Genomic DNA, 21,394 nt, shown 5'->3' with positions numbered 1-21,394 from the left:
TCGGCTCTCCCCAGGGAATTGTGGGGTTCTTGCAACTTACTGAAAGCCTTGAAAAATTGTTTTACCTTTTTTGGTTGTTTTGCCTTTAATCTCCTTTTAAATTGTAAGTTGTTAATTTTCCAATTATCATTCTAATAGAAAGGCACTTGTGATGTCTGCATTAGGCAGATTGATCCACTAGAGTTTTATTGCTGTTAAAGTACACTCATTGAAGTGTTCATAGTTCATAGCAGTGTATAATAGAATGGCTGTCTTTTCTTCATTTATTTATTTAATTTGGCTTTATTTTGACAAGGAAACTTGAATTCTTTTTGGAACAGAAGAGTGGGGATGGGCATAAACAGATAAATTATCAACGCCAAAATAATTTGTTTGGCTTCCTGCTTCTGCCAGTTTTTTCTTTATCTCTCTGGTATTCCTAGCCTTGTCCAATTTCTCACTAACTTACTGAGTAAAAACACTTTGAAGGCTAGGGATATGTTCTAATATGATAGAAGTAATTTTTTTCTATATGAATTTCATTTTATTTTCTTTTTTAAAAGATTTTATTTATTTGAGGGACAGTGAGAGACATTAGAGAGGCACAGAGAGAGGGCAGAAACAGACTCCCTGCTGAGGAGAGAGCCCAGTGCGATACTGGGCTTGATCCCAGGACCCTGATACCATGACCTAAGCTGAAGGCAGATGTGTAACTGAGCCACCCAGGCACCCCTTTCAATTTATTTTAGATAAAATATACAGGAATATTGTCAGGAAAAAGTTTATAGGCTTTGGGGAAATGGAGAGAGAAATCACCTAAGGGGCGATCAAAACTGTGATGAACAAATGAAGAAATCTCAACTCTCTAGTAATCAAAGAAAGGCAAATGAAAACAGCAACATTATGAGGGCAGACACTGACAAGTCTGGTAATAAAATGTCAAAAAGGATGTGAAACAATGTAAACTCTTACAGATTGCCAGTTGAAATTAAAATCAGTACAACTACTTCCAAGTGCCATTCAGAATTATCTAGTGTAGGTGAAGATATACCTAATATATATTCCAGCCGTGTCATTTCTAGGAATTTGCCTTAGAGAAACTCTTCCACCTGAATACAGGGAGACCTTTATGAGGATATGATAGCAGCTTTCTTTGTAATGGCTAAATAATGCGAATTAAGTATGTAAAAAATGGCTAAATACATGGTGGTGTTAAGTGATTCTTTGCTACTTATTTTAAAGAGAACATTGGGGTCATGGTGGATGTACAGGCAGCTATATACTTTGGTTTTCTCATGGAACATTGAAGCCTGGCATTTTTCTCACACCATTAAGTATTTTATGAAAATATGTCTTTAAAGTAGCTGTATGGTTTTCATTTATATGGATGGATATTTTTTTTTACATTTAGTTAATTTTGCACTTGTTTTAGTAGTGGTTTTCCTTTTTGCCTGGTTATATTTTCCATGTGTTTAAAGGAATGTCACATTCTGCCTATTTCTTTAGGGTAAATTACAAGTCCTATTACTGTTTTGGACTGATATTTATGGAATGCTTCCTGTATGTTGTGTACTATGCTCTGCATGTGTAATGAATTCACTTAATCCTCGTGCTGTCTCAATGGGGTAAAGATGCGGAGGCACAGAGAAGTCAATTAATTTGCCTAATATGATTTACCTAGTAAGTGGTGGAGAATTTGAACCAGCTAGTCTGGCTACCAAGTCTGTGCTTTTAACCCAGTGCTGTATATTCTCAATAGTTACTCCAAAGAAGGTCAGAGGAGGCAGCCGTCTTTCAAGGTTCCTGATAACGTATTGCCAGTTGGCTCTTGAAAGGATATTCCCATAAATTGTGTTTGAGTGTTTGGTTATTTTAATGTTTAAAAAGTTATTTTTTAAATTATAAAAGCAATATGTATTCACGATAAACAATTCAAATAGTATAGAAATGTGTAAGGTACAAGTTAAGGTCTCTCCCCACCCCCATCACAACCATCACAACCATTGTTTTTTTTTTTTTTTTTTCTTAAGATTTATTTATTTATTCAGAGAGAGAGAGGCAGAGACACAGGCAGAGGGAGAAGCAGGCTCCATGCAGGAAGCCCGACGTGGGACTCGATCCTGGGTCTCCAGGATCACACCCTGGGCTGCAGGCGGCGCTAAAGCGCTGCCCACCGGGGCTGCCCACAACCATTTTTTTTTTTCACAACCATTGTTAATACTTGTATATACTTCTAGAAATTTGTAGTCATACATAAGTGCCTATATAAGTATGTGTATATGATGTATGTATTTTTCACCTTGAATGGGATCATGTGATTCCTGCTATTCTATGGCTTGCTTTTTTTCACTTAATTATGCATCGTAGTTATCTTTCTATAGTAGTACATAAAACATACCGCATTCTTAATGCCCTTGGTATACTTTTAAAAAGTTCTTAGCTGTGTCTTGTTTATGAGGTTCCACCTGATTGATGTAGCACTCTTGGATTTGAAGGGAGCCCAAGTGCTACTTTTCATGTTCATTATTGAATAGGAAATGTGATGAATGAGAAGGATGGAAGAGTTTGCAGAATGTATGTGAGAGGGAAGTCTGCTGTTCTCTTCTCTAGTGGCCCGTTCAGTTGTTTCCTGATGCATCATGCTGACCTGATCGTTCTTCCTGCCAATCAGCCACGGTGTGGTCCAGGCCCCAATCCCTCTTTTCTAGCAGGATTATTTCCCACTTCTTGACCACTCACTGCTCTGCCCAGATTCCATGGGAAGCAACAGCGCAGACACCTACCAGCAGAGTGTACCCTCACTGAGCAGGTAAATCTGTTCAAAGAGCTGCTCAGGTTTCTATTGAAGAAGGGAACTGAATGTTGAATTAACTGTTGTCTGTACTTACAGTTCTGAATTTAGGAGAGAACCATTTTATAGTTGAATTTGTACAGGCTTTATATAATACCTTTTTTAGCCTCTGATCTCTAAATGTAGAAACTCTGGCTTTCCAATTCTACCACATGAGGAAGTGTCTATTTATAAAGTTATTATATTTTGTGGGGAGAGGTGGCATCAGTGATTGCATAAGAGTCTCCATTTTGAATCAGAAAATTCACTGCGAGCCCTTGGTGACCGAGACCAAACCTTACAGGTTCAATAGAAGGGGGCCATACTGTTGCCAAGGCAACTAAAGTTCAAGATCATCTGGTCTCCAGGCAACCTTTTCTTAGAGTTGCCTCAGATGCTTCCCCTAGCTTTCTCCGGAGAGGTCTCCCTGCCTTTCCCTAACAGCTTGGGGACCTCAGGTGGAGGAAAGCCCAAGAAAACCTGGAATGATGTGAGGTTTGGAATTTTTTTTCCTTAAAGATTTTATTTTTAAGTAATCTCTGCATCTAACGTGGGGCTTGAAGCCATAACCCCAAGATCAAGAGTCTCATGCTCTACCGACTGAGCCAGCCAGGCGCCTCTGAGATTTGGAATTTTTGAAAGACAAAGTATGTGGATTAGGTGGCAGTGTCTACACTGGAAAGGAACAATCAGGCAGTCGAAGGAGGAGGATAGGTTCTCTTGACCCATGTATCTAAAACACACTAACAACAGATTTTTTTTTTTTAATAGTTATACTGTTGTGTTCCTGTACTCTTTATTCCTGTCAGTTCCTGTGAAGCTTTTAGGGTCTGATTCACTAGCCCTCTCTTCAGTGGCTTGTGAGGGAAGTGAGATGCTTATCATGTTACCCAGTGTTGGAGAGGATGGGTGACCAGCATCTGAAGCTATGAGGCTGGTTCGCCTAGGAGTTCTTCTCTTTCTGATGTCATAAGGGGTTATGGCTGCCCTGGCCAGTGTAAGCCAGCAGTTAATTTGTCTCGGGCAGGCAACAGTGGAGGTTCTGTGGGCACCTGTGCCATGGGAATCAGCCTGCACGTTGTTCCATGCCGAGCTTTGAGATCCTTGCTGCCATTTTTCTGGAGAAATTTCAGAGAAGTGAGCCAGGCTCCTTGGCTTTGGAACAGAAAGAACCTCATGCCGTCACGGTTACCTGGCTGCAGTTGTATATTTGTTGGGGACTGGCCTCGGCCCTGAATTCAACCCAGCTGGTGAACTCATGCCAAATTTGGTATTTTTCCTAAGGGTGACTAACAGGTTATCCTTTCAGTTACCTGTTTAAAAGAAAAAAATGTGGCACTAAAAATATTCTTTTTGGTTTTCCCTATACTTTATTTTTTCCCCCCATACTTCTTTAGTGTAGCTTCTATGTTCCTTAGTTAGCTCTTTTCTTCCCCTTCCCCTATCCCCGCATTAGCTTCATAAGCATCTTTTTTTTTTTTTAAGATTTATTTATTTGTAGAGAGAGTGTGCTTGCACACAGGTGGGAGGGGCAGAAGGAGAGGGAGAGAGAATCTCAAGGAGACTCTGCTGAGCATGGAGCCCCACAGGGGGCTTGATCTCATGACCCTGAGATCATGACCTGAGCCGAAACCAAGAGTGGGACACTTAACCGACTGTGCCACCTAGGCACCCCGATAACAAGCGTGTTTTTGCAGCTAAATATTCATCCACTGAGTTCAAGCCCCATGTTGGGCATAGAACTTACTAAAAATAATAAAAAATAAAAAAAGGGGTTCCTATCTGGCTGTCAGTAGAGCATGTGACTCTTCATTTTGGGGTTGTGAGTTCAAGCCTCACTCTGGGCATAGTGCTTACTAAAAAAAAGTAAAAAAAAAAAAATTTTCACCAACAAATAAATGCAAGCAGCTATGAAGACCAATGAGCTATCATGGAAAGGAGAGAGGTTCTTATATCCCCTGCATTACCTAGATTAGGTAGGAGGGTATCTAAGGAAGAAAATAATCAGCATAAAAAACAATAAAAATGATGTTAGTTATGGCCATGAATGTTTTCTGAGCTCTTAATTTATGCCACTCTTTGTGTGTAAATCCTTTTGATCTTTGTGTAATCCATGAAGACTCCTACTGAGGAAGGTGCTACTAGCACCTCCTTTTATAGATAAGAAGATACAAAGCACAGAGGGTGCAAACCTGCCAGTGACAAGCGGAAATGACTTGGTGGTGGGGGTTCTTAGGTTTTATTTATGCAAGCTCCCCATTTAATTTCATAGTATACCCATGTCTGCTTTACCTGTATCTATCAAACTTGCTCCCCAAATCTTGCAGTAATTGATGCATTAGGATGATAATGCTCTATTTTCCCACCAGCCAGTCCCAGACAGCTATGTACATACCTGCTTGAGAAATACATTCTAAGGTGTCTGTCATTTGACCAGTCGGGGAGCAGTTAGCCTTAACTTTCTGGGGGTCTGTGGGCATGGAATGAAGCCTGGCATAGAGACAGGGCCAAGGTGAGGGAGGAGGGTGGGGGTTGGTGTGCATTTCAGAGTTGGTGCTGGATTACTTCATTCCAGAGGTCTTAGTTGAGAACCTGTTAGGACCTTTGCTAGGAGTAGTGGAGGACACAAAGGTAGGAAACTATTTTTGCAGCATGTATGATCTTATCTGGGAGGTAATATCCATACAACTGGGCCATAATTTTGCATCATCATCATCTAATGACTGAATATGTACTTCAGGTATTGAATACAACAGGTGTTCAGAGCAGGCAGTGTGTTATGTCTAGAGTGGTAGGGAAGGCTTCATGGAACAGGTGAGACCAAAAAAATCCTGGAAGGATAGGTCACTTAGAATTAGGACAGGGTTGTCCGGGTGGCATAGTTGGTTAATACTTCCAACTCTTGGTTTCAGCTCAGGTCTGATCTCAGGGTCATGAGATCAAGGGTCTCCAAGCTCAGCTCTGAATCTGCTTGAGTTTCTCTCTCCCTCTCCCCCCACCCTCAAGCGTGCATGCACACACATGCCCTCTCTCTTGCTCTCTCTCAAATAAATCTTAAAAAAAAGAAAAAAAAAAAAGAAAAAAAAAGGACAGAGGGGAGCAGTGAAGGCCAGTGAGTGACTCTGCTTTGGATTCTTGTTTATTAATATTTGTACGTATATTCATTCCTATCCTCTCAAAGTTCAGGGTTTTCCCAAAGTTACTCCTCACAAAATACCCCCAAGAGGACAGGACTTAGGTGTATTATCTGTCAGACCTTTCTTGTTGGTCTGAGCCAAGGATTGCCACCTGCTTGGCCCCAGCTGGCAGATGGTGTTTAATGGACCCGAGTATCATCCATGCAGTAGCTGAGTGTGAATGCGCCTGGGTGAGTCATGCACCCTCACTTTGACACACTCCTTGCTGCCACTCCTGTCTTACACCTGACCTCACTCAGCACTGACATCACATGCCTTTGTAAACACTTGAGTTTGCAGCTCGAGGTGTTAAGATTTCATTGAGAAAAGGTAACAGATCTTTAACGAGTGAGTTCTCATTAAGTGAAATTGCCTTCGGAGCTGGAGAACCTAGGTTTAACACCGAATCTGCCCTTTTCCCAAGTCTCATCTTAAATTTACTTCTGCCTTTTTACTACAGGAAGTAACATCTTGTCTTTTTGTTTTTAGACCAGTTAGTTTTCCTTTTCTTCCCCCTGAATAGTGTGTGGTTGCCTCGGAGTGGGAGATTGAAGCTTGGGACTGCATGTATATAATCATTTTTATTATTTTTTTTATTTTTTTAAAATTTTTATTTATTTATGATAGTCACACAGAGAGAGAGAGAGAGGGGCAGAGACACAGGCAGAGGGAGAAGCAGGCTCCATGCCGGGAGCCCGACGTGGGATTCGATCCCAGGTCTCCAGGATCACGCCCTGGGCCAAAGGCAGGCGCCAAACCGCTGCGCCACCCAGGGATCCCTATAATCATTTTTAAAGCCCAAAAAGCCTGTTTCTGTTTAATTAATATAACTTTTCCCCACTGAATACTGCATATGAGTGAGGGCCTGGTGGGAAGAAAGATACTTTTGGTGTATATAGTAGTGCGTGAAAACAGGACTAGAAATGGAAGCTGCCTTTCAACATAAAATTTTCAGTTTGCTTTGTGAATACTTTATCTTCTTGGCATCGATTGTGGCTGTTTGCTGTCTTTTCGGTTACTGTAGTTGATAAGAGGCTGCCAAACACTACAATAATTCTTCCTTGTTTTTTGGCTAATGGCTTTTTTTCCTCCATCAAGCTAGTTCTGTGGCCTAGTAAACTCCAGAAGAGCGCCTGTGGTTAGACCTGGGATAGAAGTCCAGGGAACTCCCAGCTCACCACTCGGCTCTGCCTCTCTCTGACTTATTGACAAGGCCTCTTCTAGGGTCTCCGCTTCTTGGTTCCAGCTTCAAAGGATGAAATGGGCATTAGTCCATGTCTGTGGGTGGTTTTGCATGAAAGACTGAGTGTGTGAGGTGTTTATAATCTCCCAGGTAATAAGGAGAGCACACTGCCAGCTTCCCTCTGACTTCTTGGGCAGTGGGCTGGTTCTTCCAGAGGTTTCCTGTGGTGAGGATGGGTGCGGGTTGGGCCAAGAAGGTCGGGGGTAAGGAGCAGAGGTCATGGGGTGGCCCCTCCCAGCTGTGGAGCCTGTAAGAAAGAAGCCAACAACCAGGGGAATGGCAGATAGCTGGAGGGCCAAAGCAGAGGGCTCTCTGCCAAGTGCCTTCATGTGTCACCCTCCCTCCTCTGGCAGGCCCTGAGTGACCGCTTCAGCGGCGAGATCCCCGATGACCAGATGGCACATAGCTCCTTTTTTCCAGATGAATACTTCACCTGCTCCTCCTTGTGTCTCAGCTGTGGGTAAGTGAGGCCAGCCGGCTCAGGAAGAGCGGGTCGGTGTGCAGACCTTGGCATGCGTGCAGATCCCCTAGGGTCTGGTTAAATTGCAGAGTCTAAATTAAGGATGGGCTGGGGTGCGAGGAGGTGTATTTTGACTAAGTTCCCAGGTGGTCCTGGTAGTCGGGGGGACCACACTTTGAGGGTGCAAGGGATTCTAGGATACGTGGTTATGAAGAATCCTCTGAAGATTCTGACCTGGTTTAAGTGTGAAATTGTCTGGCTTCGGGTTCAGGCAGTTTTTACTACAAAAAAATTTTAGGTTGCTTTGCTTTTCTACATTTCTCCTCCCAAGGGTTTTCACTGTATTCATTACACTTGCTTAACTAACCTTTGCTAGCTGTGCGGTGGGGTACCAAGTCCTGGTTGAGTCCTTTCCCTGTGAGGACTGACTCTTAGAGCACATTCGCGTTATCCAGGGAGCTTTCCCAATGATCAGGGCCTGGGCCTCACCTGCAGGGATGCTCACTTAACAGAACTGGGTGGGGCCTTCGCGTTGGGACAGTTACAAGGGTCCTCAGGTGATTCTAATGTGTTGAGAACATTGAGTTAGGGCGGTGCTTCTCAAACTCCAGTCTGTATACGCACCACCTCGGGATTTTGTTAAAATGCAAATTCTGAATCAGCAGGTCTGGGTGAGATTGTGCGTTTCTGCCAAGCTCCCGAGTGATGCCTGTGCTGCCGGTCTGTTGACCACACTGTTACAGGGGCCTTAGAGCAGGGATTCTCACTTTTTAGCACATGGCAGAAAAACCTGAAGGGCGCGTGTTAAAACATATTGTTGAGCCTTAACATCCCCGCCCCCCCCCCCCCCCCGCCCCGCCACGGTTTCTGATTCAGTTGATCTGATGTGGGGCTTGAGAATTTGCATTTCTGGTAAGTTCCCAAGTAATGCTGATGTTGCTCATTGGGGCCACACTTTGAGGACCACTGGATTAATCTGAGCTATTGATGGCTTTTACATCACAGTCTGGTGACTTGTCTGTTGGAGCTCGGGGGATTTAAATGCAGTGTGTTGGTCGGTGAGATTGCAGTCTCTGGGTCCTGTAGACACGTCCCTACTCCTCTGGCCGCTTCACCATTGAATTGTCTTTTCTTCCATCAGGACTACTGCTCCACATTCCCCACACTTATCCACCCAGAGGAGACCTGAGCCTTTTGTTGTGAATGTTTTTTTAAGATTTTATTTATTCGGGATGCCTGGGTGGCTTAGTGGTTGAGCATCTGCCTTTGGCTCGGGGCATGATCCCAGAGTTCCGGGATCGAGTCCCGCGTCGGGCTCCCTGCATGGAGTCTGCTTCTCCCTCTGCCTGTGTCTCTGAGGCAGAGGGAGAAGCAGACTCCCCATGAGGAGCCCAATGCGGGACTCGATCCCAGGATCCCGGGATCACGCCCTGAGCCAAAGGCAGATGCTCCACTGCTGAGCCACCCAGGCGCCTGTAAATGTTCTTTTTTGCATTGAACCCTGTATGTAAGCTACCTGCTGGGCACTAAACTAGCACCACCTTGGCTCTGGATTTGTAAAAAGGATTGGGGTTTTAGATTATATACAGTTTGGGCTGGGGAAGAAAGAGGGCTGTTGGTTGCCAGTGTGACTTACCTTTCTTTTTATTTACCCCATAGCCCAGCATGAGGGACTTAGGCTCTGGTGGATCATCATTTTTGCATTCTAACAGCCTCCCCAGGGTTTCCAGAACTTTCCCTTCTATCATAGCGAAATTCTAAAGTCCTGCTCTCTGTTTTTGCGTTGTCAGGATGGCAGAGCTCACTGTTCGTTTGGAAGGTTTTCTTGTTCAGCTTAAGCCTCCTCTTAATGTGGTGCCAAATTTTGGAGGTTGATTTTTGTTTGACATCTTGGCAGCCTGTTCTGGTGAAACTTCCATTTCATGCCTTTTGGATTTTGGGGTTTCCTGAGAGCCATTCAGGTTTTATCTTCTGTCGAGGTGGTGTCTTCGGGTTCCTTCATTCCTGCTGTGGGACCGCGTGGTTTTTCCAGGAAGAGGTTCCTCCTTTTCTCCTTTTTCCTCACCCAGGGGTGATAGTGGCCGCAAGTTTGTAGTGCCGGTGGGTCATGTATGAGAGAGGCATGCGGATCTCTGAGACACATATGGCGCGCTCTGCGCTAAGTATTTGGGGCCCAGTTCGTAACCAAGGTTTGGTTTTGGCCCTGTGTCTGGCTCAGGGTCACACTCTTCTGCGTACGTGCCAGGGGCTCCTTTAGCCACTTCACTGTCAGCTTTTGGGATTCACTCAGGGCTGGATGTAAGAACAGCATGAATCATGGAAAAGAAGGAGTCCCTCATGAAGCCAAGAGCCGCTGCAGATACTCCCACCAGTATGACAACAGAGTGTATACCTGCAAGGTGAGTGCTCTGAGCTCCCTGCTCCAGCAGCTGGCTTGCTGATCCTGCTCTGCTTTGGGGAAACACTGGCTTGGGGCCACCCTTTGCTGTGTCCTGAAGTATTTGCTATTGAAATCGAATATCCCTGGAACTTCTCGCCAGCTCGAACCAAAGGAACTCATGCCTCTGTTGCTGGGGCCCCTTGGTTGATTGACTGATTTTCCAGCATATCTTCCCTTCATTCTGTTGAGCTTGTATGCCACGATCATATACATTGACTGTTCATTCTTCTCCAGAGCCAGGACTGCTCTGCAGGAACCCAGTCTAATGGATTTTCAGTGGCGGGTATAAATTACAGCTCGGTTTTTGGGGCCTGGGATGGGTACTCATTCAGTTCATGTTTCTTTAGGGCACTGGCTTTTTTAGAGAATTGACCCTTCTTCTGACGTGCTGCACTCAGGGTCTGCAAACCCTCAGCTGGTGTGGTTTGTGGGGAGGGGGCTGGAGAGGGATATGAGGAGGCCAGGGGGTCTGGTGTACAGAGAAGAAGCTGGCAGAGTGCTCCATGTTTCAGGCCTGCTATGAGAGAGGCAAGGAGGTCAGCGTAGTGCCCAAGACATCTGCTTCCACTGACTCCCCCTGGATGGGTCTCGCAAAATATGCCTGGTCTGGGTGAGTTTAAATGACGACGATGTAGCCGAGGGTTGTCGGTGTGTTTGTCTGCGGGCACCTGGCCGGGTAACGGTTTCTGTTTGCTTTCCTTGTAGGTATGTGATCGAGTGTCCTAACTGTGGCGTGGTCTACCGTAGCCGGCAGTACTGGTTTGGGAACCAGGATCCTGTGGATACGGTGGTTCGGACGGAGATCGTGCATGTGTGGCCTGGAGTAAGAGCTGTTCCGTTTTTCTTCTTGTATCATTCAGTTACTCGTGTGTGTGGAGAAGTGGAACCTGTTTAGAATTAAGGTTAACCATGAATTTTAATATATTGGTGGTTTAGGAAGGCAAGACCTGGAGGGCCTTTCTTGTTCTAGACTCTTATTTTCATTTCTTCTTGCCTAATTATTGGAAGCACAACTTTAAATGAACTAGATGGTGTTGACCTATCGTTATACTGCCTTAGGAAATAAAATATTTTTTTCCATGTTCTTCTTTTCATATGCATATTTGTAGAGATGCAGTTCTAATTTATGTGCTCTTGCTTTTTCTCATACCTTCATTTTACTTCCACTTTTCATGATTCTCATTTGTAGTCCCTGTAACATTGTGTCTCATGTTCTAGCTTGATTCCCCATCCCCTCCTCTTTGAACATTCATGCTGTTTATGATTTTTTTATATCAAAATGCTATAGTGACATTCTTTTTGTGAGAAAGCCTTTGTTCTGGGAAATTTTCTTGCAGTATATTCTAAAAGTGGGATTACTATAGACCCTTATTATTTTTTAAATTTACTCTTGAGAGACACAGCCGAGAGGCAGAGACACAGGCAGAGGGAGAAGGAGGCTCCCTGCAGGGAGCCTGATGTGAGACTTGATCCCGGACCTTGGAATCATGTCCTGAGCCAAAGGCAGACGCTCAACCACTGAGCCACCCATGTGTCCCCCTTATTATTATTATTATTTTTTTTAAATTTTTATTTATTTATGATAGTCACACACACACAGAGGGGGGGGGGCAGAGACATAGGCAGAGGGAGAAGCAGGCTCCATGCACCGGGAGCCCGACGTGGGATTCGATCCCGGGTCTCCAGGATCGCGCCCTGGGCCAAAGGCAGGTGCCAAACCGATGCGCCACCCAGGGATCCCTTATTTTTTAATTTGACTTTTACTTTTTTTTTTTTTTATAATAGCCACACAGAGAGAGAGAGAGAGAGGCAGAGACATAGGCAGAGAGAGAAGCAGGCTCCATGCAACGGGAGCCCGACGTGGGATTCGATCCCCGGTCTCCAGGATTGCGCCCTGGGCCAAAGGCAGGCGCTAAACCGCTGTGCCACCCAGAGATCCCTAATTTGACTTTTGAATTCAAGATATTGGAAAAATAGATCTGTTTTGAGGCAGTGATGTGGTGCTCTCATCCTGCATCAAACCACAGTTCATACTTGGAATTACCAATAAATCACAACACACCCCAATCCTTTTCTCTTTGTAGAAAAAAAAAAAGGGTGATTGTTCTTTAAGGGGCTTGTCTTACTTGGCAGTATTCCATCAAGAGCCATCTTGAGCTTTCCTGGGACCTACAGCTCTCGTAAGACTAAGAATTTCCTTCCTCTTCTGCTCTTGTCTCCAGTTTCCAGCCCCACCAACATTTGTTCCTGTGGTATGGTCTCATTTCTGGAGCCCACCCTCTTGGCACTGTGGGCCAGGCCATCCTGTCCTAGGGACTTACTGTAGCCTTGACTAGTATAACTTTCTTACAATGCCTTTTCTGACTAATGTCTTTTGTTTTTGAATCTGGGTTCTTTCTTGTGAATGCTGTTGTCACTATGGTAAGTTCTCTTCCAAGAAGGCAGTAATACCACAGTTCCCTTTTGGGCCACATTCCTCATGGTCTTTGGGATTAGGGGATACAGGCCCCCCCTTCTGTTCGTTCTCTCAGTCTTTATGTTGCCCCACACTTTTTGAGTATGTGCCCAGAATTGAACCTGATAACTTAAAAATACAAAAATGAAAAAGGCAGGTTATTATTTTGAGAGCTGGGGAAATTCCAAAAGGAGGTGCCATCTTTACTTGAGTCTCCTGGATTGTCCATCTCACTTATGGACAGATGAGGCCTGAATTCAACAGCTGTGCACCAGGTCTTATGGTCGCTTTGAAGGGAATAAGTCAGTTATGACTGGGTGGGTGTGATACGGCCTAGAAGCTGGAAGGATTCTTGGTCCATTCCCACTCTTCTCTTCCAGGGAGTTTGTGGTTCTGAGTTGGCCACTGATGAGTGTATGAGTGTACAGCTCACCTGAGACCCCCTCTCCCTCTTTGCCTTTACTGCCTCCACTCAGAGCATGATGGGAGCCTGCATGTTTTCATTTCAGACTGATGGATTTCTGAAAGATAACAACAATGCTGCCCAGCGCCTCTTGGATGGGATGAACTTCATGGCCCAGTCGGTGTCTGAGCTTAGCCTGGGGCCCACCAAGGCTGTGACTTCCTGGCTGACAGACCAGATTGCCCCTGCATACTGGAGGCCCAACTCCCAGATCCTGGTACAGTGCGCTGGCGTGGCCCGTTCTGCTGGTGCCATCTTGCCCTATCCTACTTGCTCTGCAAGGGAGGCGTGGGGTTTCTCTTTCAGTCACATTAGCTCCCAGAGCATAAGGGTGAGGCATGGGGGGCAGCCAGTGTCTTCTTGCGTATTGATTTCTCTTGGTGTCACCTCTGCAGTTATTCTCCTTTTGGTAGATTTTTAGTTTCTTTGCCTCCAAGGGCTGGTTATTATTGGTCAGATGTCTGAGATCCCAGAATCTGGAGGAAAAGGGACACGTAGAGGTCATGCAGCTTGATGCATAAATCTCTACAGCACCCACAGCAAGGGAGCCACCCAGCTTTGGCCCACACACTTTGTGACAGGAAGCTCCCACCTCACCAACTTCCCAAGGGCTCTTTTGAGAAGCCGTGGGAAAAAAAAAATTCTCTAAGTCTATGCTAGACTTAGCAGAGTCCTTTCTGAGGACGCTGTGACTCAGCCAGATAGATCCAGGCAGATCTCGGAAGAAAATGGTAGTCGCAGCTGTGCTGGAGCGGGTGCATCCTACGTGACTGAGGCCTCAGCTTCTCTCCGTTCTTGCTGTCGGGGTCTTGCCATTTGCCGTGGTCCTGTGGTCCTCCCCTTGGGTCTCGCTGGCTTTCCCAGCTGGTAGAAACGAATAATATCTGCCTCTCTGTTTTGCGCTTGGAACAGAGCTGTAACAAATGCGCTACATCCTTTAAAGATAACGACACCAAGCATCACTGCCGGGCCTGCGGGGAGGGCTTCTGTGACAGCTGTTCATCCAAGACCCGGCCAGTGCCCGAGCGTGGCTGGGGCCCTGCGCCCGTGAGGGTGTGTGACAACTGCTATGAAGCCAGGAATGTCCAGTTAGGTAACGTGGGGCCCAGGAGCTACAGGGGTGGAGGGGGCCCTCTCTCTTTGGCACTGGGTACTGAGAAGTAGACTCCCACATGCCTAACCCTGTTTCTAACCCAGTCACTGTTGTGAGGGCAGCTGCTCCCCTAGTCCCGGCTGGTGTCCTCTAAGCTCTTTGTTAATAGAGTCCTAGGAGTGCGAGTCCTGGGCAGCGGCAGGGAGGATGGTGGGGGGGTCACCATGTCTGTTTACCAGACATGGCTTAGACTGGGCCTTCTTCCTAGAGAAGGTTCTTGGTCACACTCCTAGAACCTTCCTGGCTTATGCTTGATGGTTTTAAAACAGCTCTAGAGGGTTGAGGTAAAGGACTAACAGGGCTCACTCAGTTTCACAGCCCAGACCCTGGCAGTCATTGCAGGGCAGCACAGTGGTATTCTGGGAGAAGAATCCAGAAGCACTCTGCTGTTGCCCCGAGTTTTCCTTTCGGGAAATGACTGAGATGACGGCTTCTTTTCTCTCGCTGTCTACAGACGTGACCGAGGCCCAGGCTGACGATGAAGGCGGGACGCTGATCGCTCGGAAGGTGGGAGAGGCTGTGCAGAGCACTTTGGGAGCCGTGGTGACAGCCATTGACATACCACTAGGTGGGTGTGACGTACATAGGATGAGGGGTCTCAGGGTGCCCTGGGCTGTCATTGTGTCAGAGGCTTGCTGACCTGGATTGAGTTGGGCAGCAAGGAGTAGACTGAAAATTTGCATTTGCTTGCTTCCGCTGCATACCTGAGTGGTGTCGTGTGTATTCCTGGAGGCCACCTCTCATACCCTCCATCGCTGCATCACAGCCTGAAAATGTAAAGGCTTTGCAATAACCACCATTTTATCATGTCTCACAACTTCGAGTCAGGAGGGGTAATTATTCTGGTCTAGGGGGCTTTGCCTGGAGTCACCCCCTGAAGCTCCAGTATGGCAACCTGACCTACCTCGAGGGGCCGAACCAACCTCACTCTCCCACACTGGGTACTTTGGCCGGGATGCCTGGAAGGCTGGGCTTGGTTGAACCCATCTCCATGTGTTCTCCAGGCCTCTCTACGTGGGTTTTCCAGTGGTAGTTGGACTTCTTGCGTGGGGGCTCAGGACACTTAAGAGCTAGGAAGTAGAAGCTGCCCCTGGTAGTTCTGCTGTAGTCTCCTGTAGTCCCAAAGCCACCTACATTTGAGGGAAGAGGCAGGGGTGTCAAAGAATTTGTGGCTGTCTTTAATTTACCACACAGGCCAAACTATTATTCATTTAGGATTTAAGATAACTTACCTCCAGATGTGAGGGGTACTTGTAACTAGGAGGGCAAGAGGAAGGGGAAGGGAGACCCACCAGTGCATGGAAGGCTTAGGCCCGGGTGTTTCTGCCCGTTGCAAGGGAGCAACCAGAGGCTTCTGGGTGGGGGTAGGTGGCGGTGAGGATCGCTTGGATCCGATTCACCAGCATTGTGGTTCAAAGGTGAGCAGACGAGGAACTTTTGACCCAAGAGTGTAGGAGTAGATTTGCCCAGGCTTGAAGCTCAGGTTGCATGTGCTCTCGGGGGTGCCTGGGAGAAGCAGGGCTGCCCTGGGCACAGAGAGCCCACCACCTGTGCTCACCAAGGGCTCACCTGCCCAGCACTCGCTGGCTCCTGGGTCCCCGGCCAGTGTGGGAGACGTGTCCCGTTCTTTCTTGTGATAACCGCTCTTGACCGTGGGTTGTTGAAGAGGAGGAAGCCAAGGCCCTGAGAAGTTAGGTAGCCTCAATCCTAACCTGCTGCTGAGCACGTGCTGGGTGGAGCTGGGATTTGAGCGAAGTCCGCTCCTGACTCCGGGTTTGGGCCGCTCTAGCAGTACTCCAGTGGCTTTTAATCCAGCAGCTGCACTTCAGGGTCACCTGAGAGCACAACAGACAGGCACATCTCAAGGCCTCGGCCCCGCTCCAGATATCCTGACCAGCATGGTATGAGGTGAAGGGCAGGCGGATGCAGGTTTTCGAAGCTTTCTAGATGCGGGATACCTGGGGGGGCGCAGTCGGTTAAACGCCACTTGGGATCGTGAGATCCAACGCTGGGTCGGCCTCGGGCTCCTTCTCCCCCGCCCCCCTCTCCAGGCCCTGCACCCGCTCTCTCAAATCTTAAAAAGCAGAGCAGCTCTGGAGGCAGTTGCGTGTGCGGAAGGGCCACGAGCCAGGGAAGCATCTGAGGCGGCCCTCCTGCCCCGTGGGACCCGGGGCATCCGGTCCCCGTGTCCCGCCCATCGGTGTTCTCCCCTGCCCCAGGGCTGGTGAAGGATGCGGCCAGGCCGGCGTACTGGGTGCCCGACCACGAGATCCTGCACTGCCACAACTGCCGGAAGGAGTTCAGCATCAAGCTTTCCAAGCACCACTGCCGGGCCTGCGGACAGGGCTTCTGTGACGAGTGCTCCCATGACCGTCGGGCCGTCCCCTCCCGAGGCTGGGACCATCCTGTCCGAGTCTGCTTTAACTGCAATAAAAAGCCCGGTGACCTTTAACCCCACTCCCTCTCTGCGTCCTTCACAATTCCTTAGGTTCTCAGGGTTAGAAACGGAAGTGTCGCTGAGGTAGGGCCTCCCCCCGGGTGCCTGTTCTGGCCTGTGTCCTCTCTTCATCCTGGGGCCCCTTTCCTGTGGTGGGGGGTGGGGCAGGCGGCCGGCCTGGGTGAGCCTGGCCACAGGCCCGAAGGTGTGGACACCCCCCACCCCACCCCAGGGCAGGGGACCGAGCAGATTCCAGCAAAGGGGAATGAACCGGAATCCGTTGCATTCATTTCAGTTAAAAATAATAAAGACACAAGTATTTGCGTAGATCCTATGGAAGGACCGTGGAGTGTATTCAGGCTGCTGCTGGCTCTGAAGCCTTAGCGCGGTGTGTCCCCAGCGTGGGGACAGGGTGGCCGTGGCAGCAGGTCTTCCCCACAGAGCAGAGCCAGGTACAGAGCCACTGTGTTGCCATTCACCTTTTGCTTCTTCTCTGTGAGCCTTTGAAGACTCTCCTTGACTTTTCCCAGGTACCTCTGGCTTGGAATGGCCTGAAAGGAATCTCCCTGGGCCCCTTGGAGTTGGATCCCTGCCCTGGGCCTAGGCCGATTTCAGTCAGAGACCACCCAGCTTAGCGTGCAGGTCACCAGAGTGGGTGGAGGGTGACAGGGGTCCCTCAGCCCCGAGTACTAGGGAGCGCGCAGGAGGAACCAGGCCTTCCCCAGCGGTGTTCCCTACTTCTTGATGCTTCTGTGTCCGCTTGGCTTTCCCAGAGGCCGCACCCTGCGCCTAAATAGAGGACCTGCTTCCTTCCCCTTCGCCCCTGCGAGCCCACCATCTGCTTCTGAGTGTTGCACTAGGATTTTTATTGCTTATTTTGAAGTGTCTTAAATCTTTGTTTCCTGATACATGCCCCCTCTAGCTGTTGGAGGGGTCCTGTGAGAACTCTTCCAGGGAAACAGCGCACCGAATGGACTGTTAGTTTAAATATATATAAATATTTCAACGGATCGTTAAGAAAAAAATTCTCTTCACTGGTTCTTGCAAGAGAAGTCAAGTGAACTTTTGTTTCTCATCAAGAACCGAGACAGCCATCTCTCATGACTGGAAAGAGACTGTTGTGCTGAAGTCCCGTCACCGTGGCGGATTTTATCTTTGGTGGCCAAACACGAAGAAGGAAATGGTGACTTGGTTCTTGATGGGACTGGTGGGTGGGCCGAGCTGCAGGGAGGTATGTGGCAGTCATTCCCGGCGTGAGAGTCTGTCGATGGGAGCCCTGGAACGCGGTGATCCTTCTCAGACCTGCTCCCTTACCGCCTCCTGTGGCCCAGTGACTCAGGCCCCACTCTAGTACTGTGTATTCTCAAATTCGCCATTATAAAGGAATCTTCCTGCTGAATATGGACTGTGCTCTTTCCTTTAACTTCCTCAGTAAATCCTGCCTCTTTCTAGTCGATAGGGAAGTAGCTGGTGGTGGCTTTCAGAGCCGGGGGTACCAACTGATGCTCACAGAACTCTATGGTGGCGAGGGCTCCACGCAAGCTCACTGGCCAAGCTGTTGTCCTGTACTTGGGCTGTCCAGCAGCGCTCTCCCTGGCGGGGTGGCCAGCTGGCCGTGGGTGAGGGAGCTGCGACAGCCCGGCCCCGAGGAGGGCAGCCTGAGTCAGGCGCAGTGTGGCCGCTACCTTGAGATGTATGTGCTTGGTTTCACTCGGGTAGCTGTGGGGTCCCAGTCCACTGGGGGGGGGGGGGTCCTCTCACGGAAGAGACTAAGTGTTGCTTCTGACCTAGCAGAGCTCGGAGAAAAACGATTTTCTACCTTTTTGTTACCTCCCCCTTCATTCCCTTGCCCTGCCTTGTCAGCAGCTCGTGCATCCATCCTCCATGGTTTTCTCCTCCTTGTGGGCACAGACACTCTGGTCTTTGTCCTTCCCCTTCTTCCTTCCCATTTTTTCCCTTGACTTTCCCTGTCCTGCTCCCATCCCTTTCATCCTTATCTTCTCCCTGCTGTTGGGGTGAGTGGTGTGTATGGCGGGGGCCCAGGTCAGACCTGGCCCTTTGTCTTGTCATCGTGTTGGGGGGCAGCCCTGAGCATGTGGGTCTGCCGGGCCGCACAGGAATGATGCAGCAATATCTGCACTCCCTTCCTGCACTAGTCTGACCAGGAGAGGAAAGGAGGGGAACCAACCCTGTGTCAAAGTAATAGAAGGGTTCACTTTTCTTGCCCTACACATCCAGTCCCAGCCTCAACGAAAGGGGGGTGAAAACCAGCTAAAGTCGGGATGCAAACAAAGGCTTAAATTATTGAACTGTCTTAATACACATTTCCACTTGATTAATCTTCTGAAACTGAACGTACAATCAGCCAGCACCTGGATGAAGAAACAGGACGTAAATGCAACTTCAGAGACTGCCCGCCCCCCCCCCCCCCCACCCAGAAAGCCACTAGCCTGACACCTAATAGCATAGATTAGTACCCCCCGTCCCCCTTTAGGGGCTGGCTGTGAAAGGCTTTAATACATTTCTAGTTTGAGATGCCCGCCTGGTCCAGACGGAAGAGCATGCAGCTCTTGATCTCGGGGTTGTGAGTTTGAGTCCCATGTTGGGCATAGAGATTACTTAAAAAATTTCTGGTTTGAAAGACTTGCTCTGAGGTGGAGATCACTGGTGAAGCGGTCTCAGCATTGACGGAAAGGCTTCAGCTGTGGCCAAGCGGTCTCCCGAACAACCCTCTGCCTCCCTTGGGTCTCGCTCTGCCGGTTTGGCTTCCCATATGCAGGTGTCCGTTCTCTGCCAGGGACTACGCTGGGAGCTGACCATGGCTGATGTTCTCACAACCAAACTGGAAGGTAGGGAGTAGTAGTGTTCGTGTTTTACAGCTGGGGACGGTGGTTCAGAGAGGTTCAGAAGCCTGGGGTCGCCTGGCCAAGGAGACTCGAAGCTGAGGTTTGGTTCCAGGTGGGCCTTCTGCGCTCCACCCTGTCACCTGGCCTGGCACTGCAAGGTAGAACTCTTCTTGCCTTCCTCCTCCTTGGGTAGTGAATTATTTTGCATTTCCAGAAAAGACGCTGACCTTACAAAAAAAAAGTGTATCAGGAGGGCTTAGCTCTACATCTGCTCTTTTCCATTGGCCTCAGAAGTTCTCAAGATAAAGGAGATATTTCTTCCCTTTAACTAAAACCTCCCAGATATCGGCTTAGAGATCAAGCTGATGTAGCTTGTGCATTGGAGAGACTCAAAGATTGCCCCGAGGCAGCGGCCCCGCAGCGGGCAGCCTGGAGAGGCAGCGACGGGCCGACACGGCACCCGTACACGGCACCCGTACACGGCACCCATACACGGCAGGAAGGGGGAACGGAGTTTGGCCTGCAGTTGTTTTCAGATGGTTGTGGAAAATCCTGAGCAGGACAGATGTAGGGCTGACAGGTAAGTCGGGCTAACCTGGCCTCAGAGGACGCCTCTGGGGACCCCTCCAGGAGGGCCACCGAGGAGGCTGTCCGGGCCCTCCGGAGCACGTCAGGCTGGCTGAACGCTAAGGCGGCTACACAGCCAGGTGGCGGAAGCAGAGGTTTACTTGTGGGCCGGCACTTCTGAGAAGCAGGGAGAACCAGGGCCGCTGTCCGCTCAGCCCGTTTGCGGGGCTCCAGGCAAGCCAACGCCAGGCCCCGTAGGAAGGGAGCTCATCTGAGCTCCATGCTGCTGTCCCATGGCCTGCTCATTCGCCACCTCTGGTTGTCACCTGGGACGGGGCAAAATTCCCTAATAGCCGTGGCAGTGGAAAATGCTTCATCCGGACTGTGTAACACACCGCTCTGGGGCACTGTGTCAGCGAGCGCACAGACCAGAAGGCTGAACTTCTCCGCTATGTTTGACCACTTGTCATATAACCAGATGTCAGAAGTGATTGCTAACCAGAGATCAGGACAGATTTGCTCAGTTTAGAGGTTTGAAAGAACCACTCCCTCCTTTTTAAAAAAGCCTAGGGGAAATCGAAAAGGATCCTTTGATGGCTGTAACTGGCTAACGAGGAACTTGGGCTGGGACACAGGTGTTTTATTAGAGTTCAGAAGGCATCGTGTCGAACTCCCCTGCCATTCTCCTGATGTCCCCACTGTGTGGGGAGAGCTCAGAATCAGACCCGGTAGTACCCACGGGCACTCAGCTCCACAGGAAGTACAGAACCATGGGGAAAACTGTAGATGGCCGATACCAGCAATTTAAAATTGCAGATCCTGTAATGAACTTTTGTATATAGTGATAACCCCAAACTTGTGGGGACAGGAGTGAGTGGATGTTAGGTTCGTGGCTCAGCATTTTCTTTTTTTTAAGATTTATTTATTCACGAGAGACAGTGACAGAGTGACATAGGCAGAGGGAGAAGCAGGCTCCATGAGGGAGCCCAAGGTGGGACTTGATCCCAGGATCCCGGGATCACACTCTGAGCCGAAGGCAGATGCTCAATCACTGAGCCACCCAGGTGCCCTGTGCCTCAGCATTTATGCTTGTGTTCCTGGGCAGGGACACGTCACCAAAGTGAATCCGAAAAACCCCAGAGTGACAGTGGCCACCTGGACCCTTCAGTCATGCAGATATTTTCTGAGACCTATGTGCACATCACTGTGCCAGGGCTGCAGATACAGGGACCAAATCTAAATGACTGAACACTTAAGAATCTTGGCAATTAGCAAACTTACCACTGCTGAGGACCAGAAAAATTCATTTACCTGGTGATTGGATATCATGAATCCTTAGCATTGC

At 48.5% G+C, this 21,394-nt stretch overlaps 1 protein-coding gene and 1 long non-coding RNA gene across 5 annotated transcripts in view; one reads left to right on the top strand and one right to left on the bottom strand.

The window, feature by feature from the left end:
- The window catches only part of ZFYVE1 (zinc finger FYVE-type containing 1), a 54,412-nt gene extending 36,377 nt beyond the window's left edge, over positions 1-18,035 (top strand). Inside the window, exons 1-9 of one of the 4 annotated variants that reach the window (XM_072839172.1) lie at positions 3,149-3,304; positions 7,582-7,688; positions 9,979-10,087; positions 10,641-10,738; positions 10,834-10,951; positions 13,093-13,263; positions 13,959-14,139; positions 14,654-14,767; positions 16,419-18,035. In XM_072839172.1, the coding sequence (XP_072695273.1) occupies positions 7,624-7,688; positions 9,979-10,087; positions 10,641-10,738; positions 10,834-10,951; positions 13,093-13,263; positions 13,959-14,139; positions 14,654-14,767; positions 16,419-16,651 (1,089 nt within the window). In that variant the 5' untranslated portion in view covers positions 3,149-3,304; positions 7,582-7,623 and the 3' untranslated portion in view covers positions 16,652-18,035. Of the gene's footprint in view, positions 1-3,148; positions 3,305-3,803; positions 4,080-7,581; positions 7,689-9,978; positions 10,088-10,640; positions 10,739-10,833; positions 10,952-13,092; positions 13,264-13,958; positions 14,140-14,653; positions 14,768-16,418 lie in introns of those variants that run through there. The other 3 variants (XM_072839170.1, XM_072839171.1, XM_072839169.1) reach the window with 3 other exon arrangements.
- On the bottom strand, positions 11,850-17,581 carry LOC140640208 (uncharacterized). Its single transcript, XR_012036881.1, has 2 exons — positions 15,769-17,581; positions 11,850-15,329 (listed from the first exon to the last, which is right to left on the bottom strand). It is a non-coding gene; the product is annotated as an uncharacterized lncRNA (long non-coding RNA).
- Positions 18,036-21,394: the final 3,359 nt, after the last annotated feature.

The sequence above is a fragment of the Canis lupus genome, chromosome 9 (assembly GCF_048164855.1).
Source record: "Canis lupus baileyi chromosome 9, mCanLup2.hap1, whole genome shotgun sequence".
NCBI classification, from domain to species: domain Eukaryota; kingdom Metazoa; phylum Chordata; class Mammalia; order Carnivora; family Canidae; genus Canis; species Canis lupus.
The sequence above is the reverse complement of the archived record's forward strand: the minus strand, read 5'-3'. Positions and strand labels throughout refer to the sequence as shown.